At 44.4% G+C, this 15033-nt stretch overlaps 1 protein-coding gene across 12 annotated transcripts in view; it reads left to right on the top strand.

Moving 5' to 3' along the window:
- LOC106579657 (receptor-type tyrosine-protein phosphatase mu) overlaps nucleotides 1-15033 on the top strand; it is a 285182-nt gene that overhangs the window by 71421 nt on the left and 198728 nt on the right. For all 12 annotated transcript variants that reach the window (XM_014159782.2, XM_014159788.2, XM_045702733.1 and 9 more), the window contains exon 3: nucleotides 14384-14661. In XM_014159782.2, coding sequence (XP_014015257.1) covers nucleotides 14384-14661 — 278 coding nt within the window. The remainder of the gene's footprint in view (nucleotides 1-14383; nucleotides 14662-15033) is intronic.

The raw sequence follows: 15033 nt of genomic DNA, 5'->3' as shown, positions 1-15033 counted from the left end.
TTGATTGTACATAATACACAGCAATCAGATGTCTCCTATCTTTACCTTCTCTGCTGGAGTTGATTTGACATTGTGGCCTGGAAGTGCACACTCAGCAGAGACTCTCTGGGAGTGGGTTCTCAGCTAAGACTGTGGTTAACCTCAAGGTGCACAGCACCTGCTGAAACTTAACTTTTCCTCCTTGTTAAAATGTAAGAGGGATTAGAGGCACAAATCCTGGAGTGGCGCGAGCGCTCGCAAGCAGCCCAGTCCTCCACTTCGCCCATTTGGAAAATGTTGTTCGTTCCCCGCTCCGAGCGACCTCTGAGTCGGGAGGTGTGCGGTGTCGAAAGAGTGAAGAGCAGTTTTCTCCAGCCGCGGGTAATGATTTCAAAGTTCAGGACCCGACAGCGTTCGGCCATAATGAGCGCCACAGTCATTACGCCAAATTACATCGAACATGCCGCACTGGTCGCCCCCTTCATCGTTTGCTGAAAAAAAGCTAATTTGGAAAATGTAGTACCTCCAACCTCTGCATTTTGATTAGCACTCGCTCTAGACTCAGAGTGCACGTCCCTGTGAGCTACATGACTTGATACCGGGACTATAATGTGAGAGCTCTTTTTAATGCAGCATTTAGTGAAATAGATGTGAAGTCATTGAGACATGGGTAGAAAGGTAAAGATTTCCAGCAGGAGATGGAGACATTGGAGACGGTCCAGATGGTGATTATGGAAGGTGTAACAGGCAAGGAAAATGGACGGTGATAGTCAGTCTTCCATGCTTGGACTGCGTAATTAGAAAAAATACCAACGCCTAAGTGAGTGAATTAGATTTGGTTCCTCCAATTTGTGGGATAAAATGAAATAGTGCCTTGCAAAAGTATTATTTTACATTTTGTTGTGTTGCAAAGTAAGATTAAAATAGATTAAATAAAAACAACCTAAACTCATGTAAAAGTGAAAATTCAGAACTAAAATAGTTTGTTTAGGCAAGCCTGAATTAGTTCAAGAGTAAAATTTGCCTTAAAGGAAAGGTTCACCCATTTTGTATTGTTTTTGTGCATCTGAATTGCATTCTATCAATTCCCTGGGTCATTTCATGTTTTCATGTGCATCTGAGAAATTGGCGTTCAAGCAGGCAGAAATCCAGCCGTTATGACGTAGCACTGTGATAAAGTCTCTCTCACTTCACTGTAAGTTAATAGTCTTTTAGATGGTGAAAATGTCTATCATACATGTCAGATTTCAATATTGGCCGATGTCATAACTCGGGAGGATGTCTTCTCTCGAATTTTTGTGACATTCCGACCTCAAGAAATGTGTAATTTAAAGGTCTCTCTAGCACATTTTTCCTATTTGTCTGCCTCTTTAGTTAAGGGTGCATTGAATGGTGCCGTCGCCAGAGATATTTCAGAAAGGAGATAGGAATCCAATGAGTAATGGAATTTATAATGCCCCACCCTGCAGACTGTCGATCAATTGCGTTCACGGTGTCATGCTGAGTCACGTGGTTGCTAAGCTAATCGTCATGCAATCTTTTCTCAAAGACTGTGTATACAGTATCTCACAAAAGTGAGTACACCCCTCACATTTTTGTAAATATTTGAGTATATCTTTTCATGTGACAACACTGAAGAAATGACACTTTGCTACAATGTAAAGTACTGAGTGTACAGCTTCTATAACAGTGTAAATTTGCTGTCCCCTCAAAATAACACAACACACAGCCATTAGTGTCTAAACCGCTGGCAACAAAAGTGAGTACACCCCTAAGTGAAAATATCAAAATTGGGCCCAAAGTGTCAATATTTTGTGTGGCCACCATCATTTTCCAGCACTGCCTTAACCCTCTTGGGCATGGAGTTCACCAGAGCTTCACAGGTTGCCACTGGAGTCCTCTTCCACTCCTCCATGACGACATCACGGAGCTGGTGGATGTTAGAGACCTTGCACTCCTCCACCTTCCGTTTGAGGACGCCCCACAGATGCTCAATAGGGTTTAGGTTTGGAGACATGCTTGGCCAGTCCATCACCTTAACCCTCAGCTTCTTTAGCAAGGCAGTGGTCGTCTTGGAGGTGTGTTTGGGGTCGTTATCATGTTGGAATACTGCCCTGTGGCCCAGTCTCCGAAGGGAGGGGATCATGCTCTGCTTCAGTATGTCACAGTACATGTTGGCATTCATGGTTCCCTCAATGAACTGTAGATCCCCAGTGCCGGCAGCACTCATGCAGCACCAGACCATGACACTCCCACCACCATGCTTGACTGTAGGCAAGACACACTTGTCTTTGTACTCCTCACCTGGTTGCCGCCACACACGCTTGACACCATCTGAACCAAATAAGTTTATCTTGGTCTCATCAGACCACAGGATATGGTTCCAGTAATCCATGTCCTTAGTCTGCTTGTCTTCAGCAAACTGTTTGCGGGCTTTTTTGTGCATCATCTATAGAAGAGGCTTCCTTCTGGGACGACAGCCATGCAGACCAATTTGATGCAGTGTGCGGCGTATGGTCTGAGCACTGACAGGCTGACCCCCACCCCTTCAACCTCTGCAGCAATGCTGGCAGCACTCATACGTTTATTTCCCAAAGACAAACTCTGGATATGACGCTGAGCACGTGCACTCAACTTCTTTGGTCGACCATGGCGAGGCCTGTTCTGAGTGGAACCTGTCCTGTTAAACCGCTGTATGGTCTTGGCCACCGTGCTGCAGCTCAGTTTCAGGGTCTTGGCAATCTTCTTATAGCCCAGGCCATCTTTATGTAGAGCAACAATTCTTTTTTTCAGATCCTCAGAGAGTTCTTTGCCATGAGGTGCCATGTTGAACTTCCAGTGACCAGTCAGTATGAGGGAGTGTGAGAGCGATGACACCAAATTGAACACACCTGCTCCCCATTCACACCTGAGACCTTGTAACACTAACAAGTCACATGACACCAGGGAGGGAAAATGGTCAAGTTAATAATTATGCTGTGGATGATGTATTAAACCACCCAGACAAATCAGACACAGTCGTCCTTCTGAACTGAGCTGCAGGACAGGAATGAAACTGCTCAGGGATGTTACCATGAGCCATTGGTGATTTTAAAACGACTACAGAGTTCAATGTCTGTGATGGGAGAAAACTGAGGATGGATCAACAACATTGTAGTGACTCCTAAATGACAGAGTGAAACTAATACAAATATACATATAAAAAAGATTCTAAAACTTGCATCTTGTATGAAACAAGGCACAAAGCAGGGCTCTCCAACCCTATTCCTGGAGCGATACCGTCCTATAGGTTTACCCCAACCCTGTTCCTGGAGAGCTACCGTCCTATAGGTTCACCCCAACCCTGTTCCTGGAGAGCTACCGTCCTATAGGTTTACCCCAACCCTGTTCCTGGAGAGCTACCGTCCTATAGGTTCACTCCAACCCTGTTCCTGGAGCGATACCGTCCTATAGGTTTACCCCAACCCTGTTCCTGGAGAGCTACCGTCCTATAGGTTCACCCCAACCCTGTTCCTGGAGAGCTACCGTCCTATAGGTTTACCCCAACCCTGTTCCTGGAGAGCTACCGTCCTATAGGTTCACTCCAACCCTGTTCCTGGAGAGCTACCGTCCTATAGGTTTACCCCAACCCTGTTCCTGGAGAGCTACCATCCTATAGGTTCACCCCAACCCTGTTCCTGGAGAGCTACCATTCTATAGGTTCACCCCAACCCTGTTCCTGGAGAGCTACCGTCCTATAGGTTCACCCCAACCCTGTTCCTGGAGACCCCTGCACTAAAGCAATACTGCAACAACAACAAAACAGCAAAGCAATACACTTGATGGCCTAAATGCAAAGCTTTATGTTTGGGGAAAATCACAATTTTTGAGTTGGCTGCCTCCTTAATTTCAAGCATGGTGGTGGCTGCATCATGGTATTGGTATGCTTGACATTGACAAATACTGGAGTTTTTCAGTTTAAAAAGAAACAGGATGGGGCTAAGGCAAAATCCTAGAGGTTTACCTGTTTTTGTCTTTACACAAGAGACTGGGAGATGAATTCACCTTTCAGCAGGACAATAATCTACAACATAAGGCCAAATCCACACTGGTGTTGCTTACCAAGAAGACTGTGAATGGTCCTGACCCAGATATCGTTTTGACTTAAATCTGCTTGAAAATCAATGGCAAGACTTGAAAATTGCTGTCAAGTCATGATCCCCAACATCTTGACAGAGATTGAAGAATTCTGAAAAGAATAATGGGCAAATATTCCACTATCCAGGTGTGCAAAGCTCTTAGAGTTCCATGAGAAGACTCACAGCTGTAATCAATGCCAATGTATTGACTCAGGGAGCTGAAACTAAAAAATAGTCGTTGCATAAGCATTCAGTTCCCTGAGTCAATACATGTTAGAAACACCGTTGACATTGATTACAGCTGTGAGTCTTCTTGGGAAGTTTGTTTTATGTTCAAGTATTTTGTGTAGATTGTTGACAAATCTATTTTAATCCCACTTTATAACAATCAAACATGAAGAAATCCAAGGGGTCTGAATACTTTTGCAAGGCACTGTATATCAATGCTATTACTCCCTTACCCATCTTCAAAGCTTTAAGATGGAGGCCTATTGGGAAAGTGAAAAAGTGATTGGAAAAAGGGAAACGTCTTTTAAACTCCCTCCCTGTACCACACACATATAGTTAAATATCAATTTCAGAGAAATGTCATGCAAAATATGCTTGTTCTAAAACACAATGAGGATCCAGATCCCTAAATGAGTTCACCATATCCGGCCGTGATTGGGAATCCAATAGGGCGGCGCACAATTGGCTCAGCGTCGTCCGGGTTTGGCCGGGGTAGGCCGTCATTGTAAATAAATATGAATTTGTTCTTAACTGACATGCCTACTTAAATAAAGGGTAAAAAAAAATACACATTTTAAAATGAAAAGCCACAATCTGTCCTCCTGCATTGTCACCCTGAATATCTATATCTTATTTGTAATATCTGAAACCTAATTTGCGTAAGTAGTTGCACCTGGAAGGATGCACGACTGCACTGAGACAGTGTTATCTTATGGACTTTTACATTTTACTTGCTTAATAAATCCTGCATTTACCCCAGTCAACTGTTATCAGGGCCCATTGAAAAACACTTCCTGTTCTTTTACGGCAGACACATGCAGGAAATGCAACATCAGGGACAGATTGTGCACAATCAATGCAGCTCTCTCGGGTCATACTTCCTTCTGTTGACCAAAGTGTATTTTTAAAAGGCCTCACTGTCCTTAGTCACTGTGTGTTCATTAGAGGGGGCTGTAGGCTCACTGGGCATGGCCAGGGAGTGACACTGCTGCTACCAATATCAAGGTTCTCTGCCCCATTAGCAGTGCTAATGTAGTTGAAAGAGGCAGCCCATGTTCTATGTAAATAGTGTTTCAGGAAGCACAGCAAAAAACATCTACAAAGTGTTTAGTTACGGAAAATAGCAGGAGCATGACTTGCTATGTCGCAAATAGCCTAACCCTGGCTGGAAAGGATAGGCACTGTAGACCTGGCACAGTGAGGGAGAGGTTGGCATCCTGTGAAGCTGGATGGTGGGGCCAGTGGCTCTGCTCCCTCCATGGCCAGCGCCCCACGACACAGGTGCCGCCCCTAAGCCGTGGACGCCTGCCAGGCTGGGGAGCCAGCCGTCCCAGAATTCCACAGGGCACCTCTCTTAAACGAGGACACTTCTGTCTTGGAGCTGTTGGGTCTCCTTTTGACTGTGTTAGTTACTTCATAAGTGGATAGTTTTGAAATGCTAATTTTGTATGGATGTTGAGTGTGGCTCTAAGTCTCATAGCAATTGTATTAAGGCCCTCCCTCGTTATACATTACCTGCAACAGTAATTGGCATATACCATTATTGAAAGTTGAATTGTACCCATTTAAGAGCAAGACAAATCATTTCATTGCCGTGTTCCTAATTGGATTTGAAAATGCGATGTTGTGCTGGAACGGTTGATAGTTTTAAAAAGGGTTTGACTTTTTTTGCTGTTTATTCCTCATTCATCATGAATGGGATTAAGTGCATCACAGTTGCTCTCTATTCCAGTATCCACCATATAGTAAAGATTATTAGGCTCATAAAGTTGATCATGACTGTTCTTCTTCATGAGGGGCCTTTTCATTGGTAAACATCCTCATTCCCTGACCGTATTTACACTGGCGGTTCGTATTGAAATTAGTTGCCAAAACTCAATTATCAGACGCCCCCCTTAGGCAAACACTCCCCATCCTGGCCCCCGCTCTCTGGCTATTCATCACTGGGTCTTAAACATATCCCATTTCCAATAAGCCCAACTTCAATTTACAAAGTACTTTGCATGTGAAGGTTAATCAATAAGTGGACAAACAACACATCCTGGTTACAAGAGCAGAGCGCTGGGGCACCAGCCTGAATCAGTAATCTGTGCACGGCAAAATGGAAAGAGAACAACCCATCTGATTCTAAACAAATACGCTCATCAACGGAATCCCATGGGCAACGAAGTGTGTGTGTGTGTGTACACGTTTGCATGAGTGCATGCAAGGTTATAACAGCGTTCGTTTGTCATGGCAGAGTATCATTTGAATCCATGAATTGTTATTGATTTGTGTACTTCCTAATAGTAAATGAAGCTTAGAGATTAAAGTTGTGTGTTGGAATATAAAGTGCCTTCTGAAAGTATTCAGACCCCTTGACTTTTACCACATTTTGTTAGGTTACAGCCTTATTCTAAAATTGATAGTTTTTTCCCCCCTCGTCAATCTACACACACTACCCCATAATGACAAAGCAAAAACAGGTTTTTAGAAATGTTTGCTCATTTATTCAAAATAAAAAACTGATATGACATTTACATAAGTATTCAGACCCTTTACTCAGTACTTTGTTGAAGCATCTTTGGCAGTGATTACAGCCTTGATTATTCTTGGGTATGATGCTAAAAGCTTGGCACACCTGTATTTGGGGAGTTTCTCCCATTCCTCTCTGCAGATCCTCTGTCAGTTTGGATGGGGAGTGTCGCTGCACAGCTATTTTCAGGTCTCTCCATAGATGTTTGATTGGGTTCTAGTCTGGGCTCTGGCTGGGCCACTCGAGGACATTCAGACTTGTTCCGAAGCCACTCCTGTGTTGTCTTGGCTGTGTGCTTCGGGTCGTTGTCCTGTTGGAAGGTGAACCTTCACCCCAGTCTGAGAACCTGTTCCAGAGCACTCAGATTTTCATCAAGGATCACTCTGTACTTTACTCTGTTCATATTTTCCTCGATCCTGACTAGTCTCCCAATCCCTGCCGCTGAAAAACATCCCCATGGCATGATGCTGCCACCACCACGCTTCACCGTAGGGATGGTGCCAGTTTTCTTCTCCCCCAATTGCTCAGTTCGGCCTGGCGGACAGCTCGATAAAGAGTCTTGGTGGTTCCAAACGTCTTACATTTAAGAATGATGGAGGCCACTGTGTTATTAAGGACCTTTTTAAAGCTTCAGAAATGTTTTGGTACCTTTCCCCAGATCTGTGCCTCGACACAATCCTGTCTCAGAGCTCTACGGACAATTCCTTCGACCTCATGGCTTGGTTTTTGCTCTAACATGCACTGTCAACTGTGGAACCTTGTGAGCTCACAGGTGTGAGCTCAATTTCGTGTCTCGTAGCAAAGGGTCTGAATACTTATATAAATAAGGTATTTCAACCAAAACATTTTTTTACATTTGCAGACATTTCTAAAAACCTATTTTCACTTTGTCATTATGGGGTATTGTGTGTAGATTTATGAGAGGGAAAAATACAAATTGTGGAGAAAGTCAAGGGGTTTGAATACTTTCCGAAGGCACTGTATGATAGACATTGAATCAATCTGCCGTGTAGGACATGGGCCTTTCATACCAAGAGCTGGAGTACTCTGATTTGTCAGCCATTCTTGGTCAGATTGTGATGCTAGACATAATTAGGGAGCTCTACTTTTACATCCTGTCAGGTGTATTTTCTATACACTCATCTAGATGTAATCTCTGGAGATTGAACAAAAATTATATTGTTGTGAATGGGCGGACTGGCCTCTTGGCATTTTGAGCAAATGCCAGATGGGCTGGACCATTTTTAGCCTGTTTATCTGTGTGGGTTATGCTTAAAATGATTATCTGGCTAATACTGGGGGGCTGAAGAGAAGAATTAGCTGGTTGTGGGGCCCATTTCCAGGAAAGAAATGGGCCTGTGTGGAGGCTTCAAGGAAAGAAATTGTCTGGTATGTTAGAAATTCCAGAGCTGATTTCTGGTCCCAGTCCACCCCTGCTAAAGTGCAGTTTGCCCTCTCATAGCTCCTTAAATTGGGAGACAGGCTGGCATGTACTCTGAGACAGTTGGTTAGCTGTCAGACACTCTGTCCTCTAGTCTCAAGATCCCGCTCTTCATTAGAATAAACTCTTCTCCCAGTCCCCATGCTTCTTTTATGCAAGTGCATGGCGTCCTCAATGATATTGCATGGCCAAACGATAATGATTAAAATCCAAGTTTTCTAATCCTTTTTCCCGTTGACGGGGCATTGATCCGTTCTCCGAGAGCCTTCCATGTAGAAAAATCTCATTACCAATCTCGCTGACTCGTAGGGAGCTGTTTACACGCCATAACAATTCCGCTGGAGTGGAACCAACAAGACAATTGCGCTGAGCTGTGCGGCCCGACCAATATTTCATCTTCGCATCGCTCTTTCTCTCACTGCCTCAGCCCCACCCACTTGCACTGATCCACTCACTAACATGTTTAACCTCTTAAGTCATGTATCCTGCTAAAATATTTAAGGCCTCGTGTGAATGTGGCTCGATAGCTAGCGCCGCGCTCTTGCCCGTCCCTTTTCCCACCGTATAATGCCTCTTTAAACATGCATTAGCACAGTGCTTGTTCCGTTAACCTGACATTAAGGCCACTATTATGCACTTGTTCATATCCCTTCCTTCCTTCCACCGAGAGGGCCGCACTTAGTCCATAATCCATTCAGTAGAGGGTTTATAGTCTAATTCATCCCTTAAAGAAAGGAAAACAAAAATATATAGTTTAGTTGCTTGTCATCCCACCAGAAAGTGATTGATTGTACGATCATTTGTGGGAGTAGAGAAAATTGGATTCGTCCAATCGGTGTTTGACTCTTTCATTTTAAATGGTCATTCTTCTCTCTCCCATGTCAAAAGCTCAATGAGGGGAAAAAAAGAGCACATGAACATCAACTGACAAGGTCGATACCCGCTCATAATGGGAGCTGGAAATGGCACTCTCACTCTTTCTTTCGCATGCCCTCCTTCTCTAACACACACACACACTCACACTCACTCCATAGAAATAGAAAACATGACATTTTTTTCTGAATGACTGCAAAGCGCTGTTCTTTATGGAAATTACCCTCTGGTTGCTTTTAAAGTGTTTGTGCGTTAATTGGCCCTGAACCTGGCATTGTAGAGGAGAACAGTATTTCCCCTGCTGAGTGTCTTTTAGACAACACAAACAATCCGGCCCTAATGTGCTTCTAAAATAGTTGTCAAATGATGTGATGTTATCAGAGCCTCCATTGCTTGTGGATTGGGATACAGTAAATAAGTAAGCTATGGAGATGGTGAAAATATAGGCTAGCTGATGTTTTTCACTACTGGCAAGGGTCATATAGTATGTCTCACCGCTCGCTGCCTGAGATGTTAGGTTTATGTCCAGAGTGAGACTTGCTGTGTGAATTCCTGCATTAGTTTGATGCTTTTTATTATTTTTATTCCTCATGTTTTCCAAAATTCAGAAGAAACTGAAACTTGTAGTCTTCTTATCAACGCAACTGGTTCAGTTTGAGCCTCCTTTAACCTACTATACTCACTCTCAGGCGAGATGGTGAGGATACCGATTTAATGTAATGACCGGTGTTCAGGCAGTCGAGTAGCACTAGACTGACAATGGATTCCTCCCTTTCTCACCATGCTGGTGATTTCACCCTTAGCGGACGCTCAGGCGCCAAACGCCCACTGTCTCTCTACCCACTGCTGTGTATCTCGTGATAAGGCCACGGCTCTCCGGCAACCCTTGAGCACCAAGGGTAAAGTAATCTGTGTCGGTTAGCGATTGTCATCAGCCAGTGCAACAATACAAATGATGCCAGTGGAGTTCCTGATTGGGTGACAGAATACTTGTAGCAGACATATTGCCAACAGATAGCCTCCTTTATTTTCAAGGCTGAAAAAGACAGTTTTATAACTCTGAGGGACAGGAACGGCACATGCCAGGTGTGTAATGTTCTTCCCATGCCAATTCCATTAGTTAGAATGCAGGCATAATGGCCTTTTTTAGAAAGCCAATCTTTTTTCAAATTTCTCACATGGTTGGTGCCACTAAACTCTCAAGTGTATCGGAGAGCTTAGCAACTGGATTCAGTTCCAGACCACCTGGCAGTAGAGGAGGCTGATACCTGAGATCCTAACTAACACACACAGCACAAGGTTTTTACAAGAATCATGAATGGATGGAGCATTATAAGCGACACAAATGCAAAGTTGAGTGAAATCTGGAAGTGTGTTAACTTGGTCTCATGCAACTTTTATACTCCAAATACTGTTAAGTTGAGCTACTTGTGTAGTCAGATTTTATTTAATGCCACCTGGAAATACAGGTAGTTGAATAATTGATCATAACAAAATACTCAAACATTATTAGCAGTAAAACAACTTATTTTAACAAATGGCATTCCTATATCAGCACAAGCAGTGTGGTGCAGGTGAGTCTTGAAGAAACAGAGATGGAATATTCCAGAACACTTTATATTCTAGGACCCTGTATCACTTCAGATGACCTTGAGCACCCCATAGTCTTTCTCAGAGGGAGTCTCAACTTTTGTCGATGAAATTCAAATGGCGCAACATTGCCTCCTTGTCTCGTCTGTTTCTTTTCCCCGGAGTATGACAGCTCTGAAAATAAAACTTATATCAAAAGAGAGAGAGAGATGAAAGGGGCAAACAATCCCTTGAAAGTGCTCTGTTGTTTCAGTAGTTGATCATGGCACAGGAGTTATGCTAGTGACAGGCATATACCTGTTGGCTAGACACCAAACGGAAGGCTAACATGCAGCTTAACGCTATGCTCTGAAGGCACATTAGAGAGGACTCTATTAATTAAAAGGCATAGTTTAGATATCATGTCAAGGATTGGAGATGGAAGTTAATTTACGAGTTATCAAAGACTGAATCCCTAAAGGAGCAGCGTTTTTCTGACAAGGCTGTCAAGAAAATGATGCACTAGAACACCTTCCTAAACTGTATCTACAAACACCATTTTGTCATTTTTATCTTGGCAATGAACTTGCCAACATACTTTATAATGACCCAGCTCCATACTCTTCAGTCTTCCTGTGTACTAACAACCAGCAACCATGCGAGAAACATTGGAATATGAAATTAATTGGGAGAAATCGTTGAAGCCGGTGATCTGGTGGCCATGGGAACCAGTGCTGTGCCTCGAGCTTGGTCGTTATCATTGTCAGATGTACTGGTGTGTTCATCGCCAGGGGCGACAGAGGTGTCATCTGAGTTTTTGAGGTCAAGAGTGTAGCGTGGCATTGGGAATGGATTTGGGTTTTGGTTGTGGCCTGGGTGTTGGATGATGTCTGTCAACAGAAGATATCATATCTGTGTGTTCGGTAGAAGCAACAGGGAACATATGAGCCAGCTCGAGTGTAGTAGTGAGTATGTATAGCCAGAAGTCAGATTGAACTGATTTACAAGGGTCTTTTGGTGAGCAGTGAGCTCTCATACCCATGAAATGACTAAACGGACGTTGATGCCAACTATGAGCCCAGTGGTTTAAAGAATTCTTTAATGGAGAGGGGGAACCGCCAATTCTGAAAAGGATTACCCCCACCGCACTACAGTTTTTATCAACCTTAAACACAATCCCAGAGACTGCTTGAGTTGTCTGGGCTCCTCAACACAATTCCATCATTATTATGGAAGATCAAATTACCCCTCCCGTAGCTGCAGGCCATAGGCAAGATTTGCTTGGGAAATGAGAGGGGAGGGTGCACATTTAACACCCTGATCTGCAATTTAATCTGAATTGTGGGAAAAGTCAGACTTTAGTGCACAAGAATGGACACGTCACAGGAGGGCAGCCTCTGTTTTATTAATACTACAGCCAGGGAGATGGAGGTACAATCGTTGGATCATAGTTTGATGTGTAATTATATAGAGGCCGGCGGATGACCCTGGCGCGAGGGACTGACTCACCTTGGATGACAAGCTGGAGCGACAACTACAGTAAAACTTGTTGCATGTATAGAGCTCTTCAACGTGTCTTTTGTTCACCACCTGAGTAGAGGGCACTTCTAGGTTAAAGGCCTCAGATCCTTCCGAGCATTGCAAACAGTAGGAAGAGGTTGAATGTTTAAGGCCACGGCTCTGTTTTAAATTGGACTAAATATACGTAAACAATGTTCTTTGTCCCAACGTGGTCCTCCGATTATCGCCAGACATCCATTCAAAGCAAACTGTTCTTGTTTCGCCAACCCTTTCGCCGTCTTAAGTACTGGCTTGGAAATTTAGAATTTTGAACTTTTTCAACAACGGTCCTCAACCCTAAAAGTGGTGTGGTCAAGGGCGCCCATTTGTTGCTACTGAATTTGTCCATGGTGTACCCTTCACTACCTCCAGACCGTATCGATTCCTCCCACTCCTCCTTCCGCTCTGCACTCTAGCCCTGGAAGGCCAACGCTGGAGCACAAATGGACTAATGAGAGTTCTGCCGATGAGATGCTGAAGCCCTATGTATTGGGCACTTCAACATTGCCATGGCAGAGAGCGTTCTCCAGGCTTTAATGGAAGTGGGGAAGGAAGGCCAAGGACAAAGTGGTCCCTTCCCTGTTCTCTTCTCCACTCAGGATCAATGTGCCAGGGATCTCTCTGAACCCCCCCCCCCAAAATCCTTCACTATCCCCATCGTCTAGGCTTTTAGGGCATGACGGGGGCCGTTAGCGACTGAACCTTCAGTAAGGAAAACAGGGTTTCAGAAAAATATATAAATAGAAGTAATGGAGCTGTATACATTAGCGACACTTGAGACTTTCAGATTTGCCACGGTGCTGTTTGGGCATACTGCACTTAGTGAGGAGAATTTCAATGAGAATTCTGATTCATGGTTGGTGGGCCGTACATTCCACTCCTACACTCGATCTCCCTGTTAGTTTTGTACATCACGCTTATTTTTAGAAAAACAACAATCGGCATATACACAGTAGCTACTGTAGAGAGAAATATAGACTATCTCAGCTCGGGAATACCAGTTTGTGTAGATAATGAACACCTTGTAGACGAGCCAGAACAATGGCCGAGGGCCTTTTGCAGTAAAACAAGCACCACGCTCCGCTTTTTGCCCATTAAAAAAAGGGTTGAAACGGCCCTTTAAATGAGCTGAGAGCACGCCAGGGTCTTTCAAAGCTTTGTCCATGGAGAGGACACAGAGCATAGAAGTATAATGAATTGAAGGGGCTTGGAACCTCCTAACCATGGCAGAGGAAACAAGGGGTGAAGAGAAGATAAAGGGGAAAAGAAGATGTCCGCCTCAGTCAGAACAACAGTTAATGAATAACCGCAACGTGACATGAAGAGAACCTCTCCCATCTCCGGCAACCCATACTGACTAGTGACTCAGTCATAGAAATAGAAGGAATAGAACGGGAATCCCCATTCAAGTTGCCATGGTTAGAGGTTCCAAGCCCGTTCTATTGATTGTATGACTGAGTCCCATCCTGGCAACCCATGCTGACTAGTGAGAAGTTCTCTTAATGTTACGTTGTGGTTGTTCTGACTGAGGCAGACATCTTTTTTTTCCCCCTTGATCTTCTCTTCACCCCTGTTTCCTTTGTCATGGTCTTGTTATGAAGTATACAGGCTGTGTTAACGTATCAACAAACCTTGATTTAGTGTTGCAATAATCACATCAGTGGTGAAATGGCAGACTTGGATACAGTAATTAACGTACAGTATGTGTTCGATGTGTTGAGGTCATATTTTCCTGTTTCTGAATCCAGAAGTTTGCCAGGTTATCTTATACAAACACGTAGCCTGCTGATTAGGCCATAGGTAAATCATTGAAAGCAGCACCTATTTTACTGTATCCACCTCCAACAATGTGTTCATGACATGGCCGTTCAGAAACTCTTTGTACTGGATTACCTCCCCTAATACCCCATCTAATTCATATTTAGGACATAAATAACTGTCATGATTTAGCAGTGCAACTCACGCTCATTTAAAACGGTTTGAATCGGTGACATCTTAAATGCACTTGATTTCTAGTCAAGTTTATTCAAGTCATTTATTGGTATTAGTGTGTTTTAGTAGTTTCATTGACTAACCCTCCTCTCTCTTTCCCCCTCCAAGGCTCAGCCTTCATGATGGTCAACACCAGCGGACGTTCCTCGGGCCAGAAGGCCCAGCTGCTCATGCCCCAGCTCAAAGAGAATGACACCCACTGCCTCATCTTCCAGTACTACATGGCGGGCCAGCGCGAGGGCGCCAACCCGGGCCAGCTCAACATCTACATTAAGGAGAACAACAGTCCGCTGGGCATCCCTGTGTGGAACGCCTCCGGCCCTGCCTACCCCACCTGGCGCCAGGTGGAGCTGGCTGTCAGCACCTTCTGGCCCAACTTCTACCAGGTGAGATGGGATGGGGGTTAGTAAGATGGGGATGGCTCTGGGGATGGGGGTTAGTAAGATGGGGATGGCTCTGGGGATGGGGGTTAGTAAGATGGGGATGGCTCTGGGGATGGGGGTTAGTAAGATGGGGATGGCTCTGGGGATGGGGGTTAGTAAGATGGGGATGGCTCTGGGGATGGGGGTTAGTAAGATGGGGATGGCTCTGGGGATGGGGGTTAGTAAGATGGGGATGGCTCTGGGGATGGGGGTTAGTAAGATGGGGATGGCTCTGGGGATGGGGCTGGAGGTGGGGGTTAGTAAGGTGAGGCTGGGGGTTTGTAAGGTGGGGCGACGGATGGGGGTTTGTAAGGTGGGGTGGGGGTTTGTAAGGTG

The sequence above is a fragment of the Salmo salar genome, chromosome ssa19 (assembly GCF_905237065.1).
Source record: "Salmo salar chromosome ssa19, Ssal_v3.1, whole genome shotgun sequence".
Lineage (NCBI taxonomy): Eukaryota > Metazoa > Chordata > Actinopteri > Salmoniformes > Salmonidae > Salmo > Salmo salar.
Note: the sequence above shows the minus strand (reverse complement) of the source record. Positions and strands in the feature narration are given on the sequence as shown.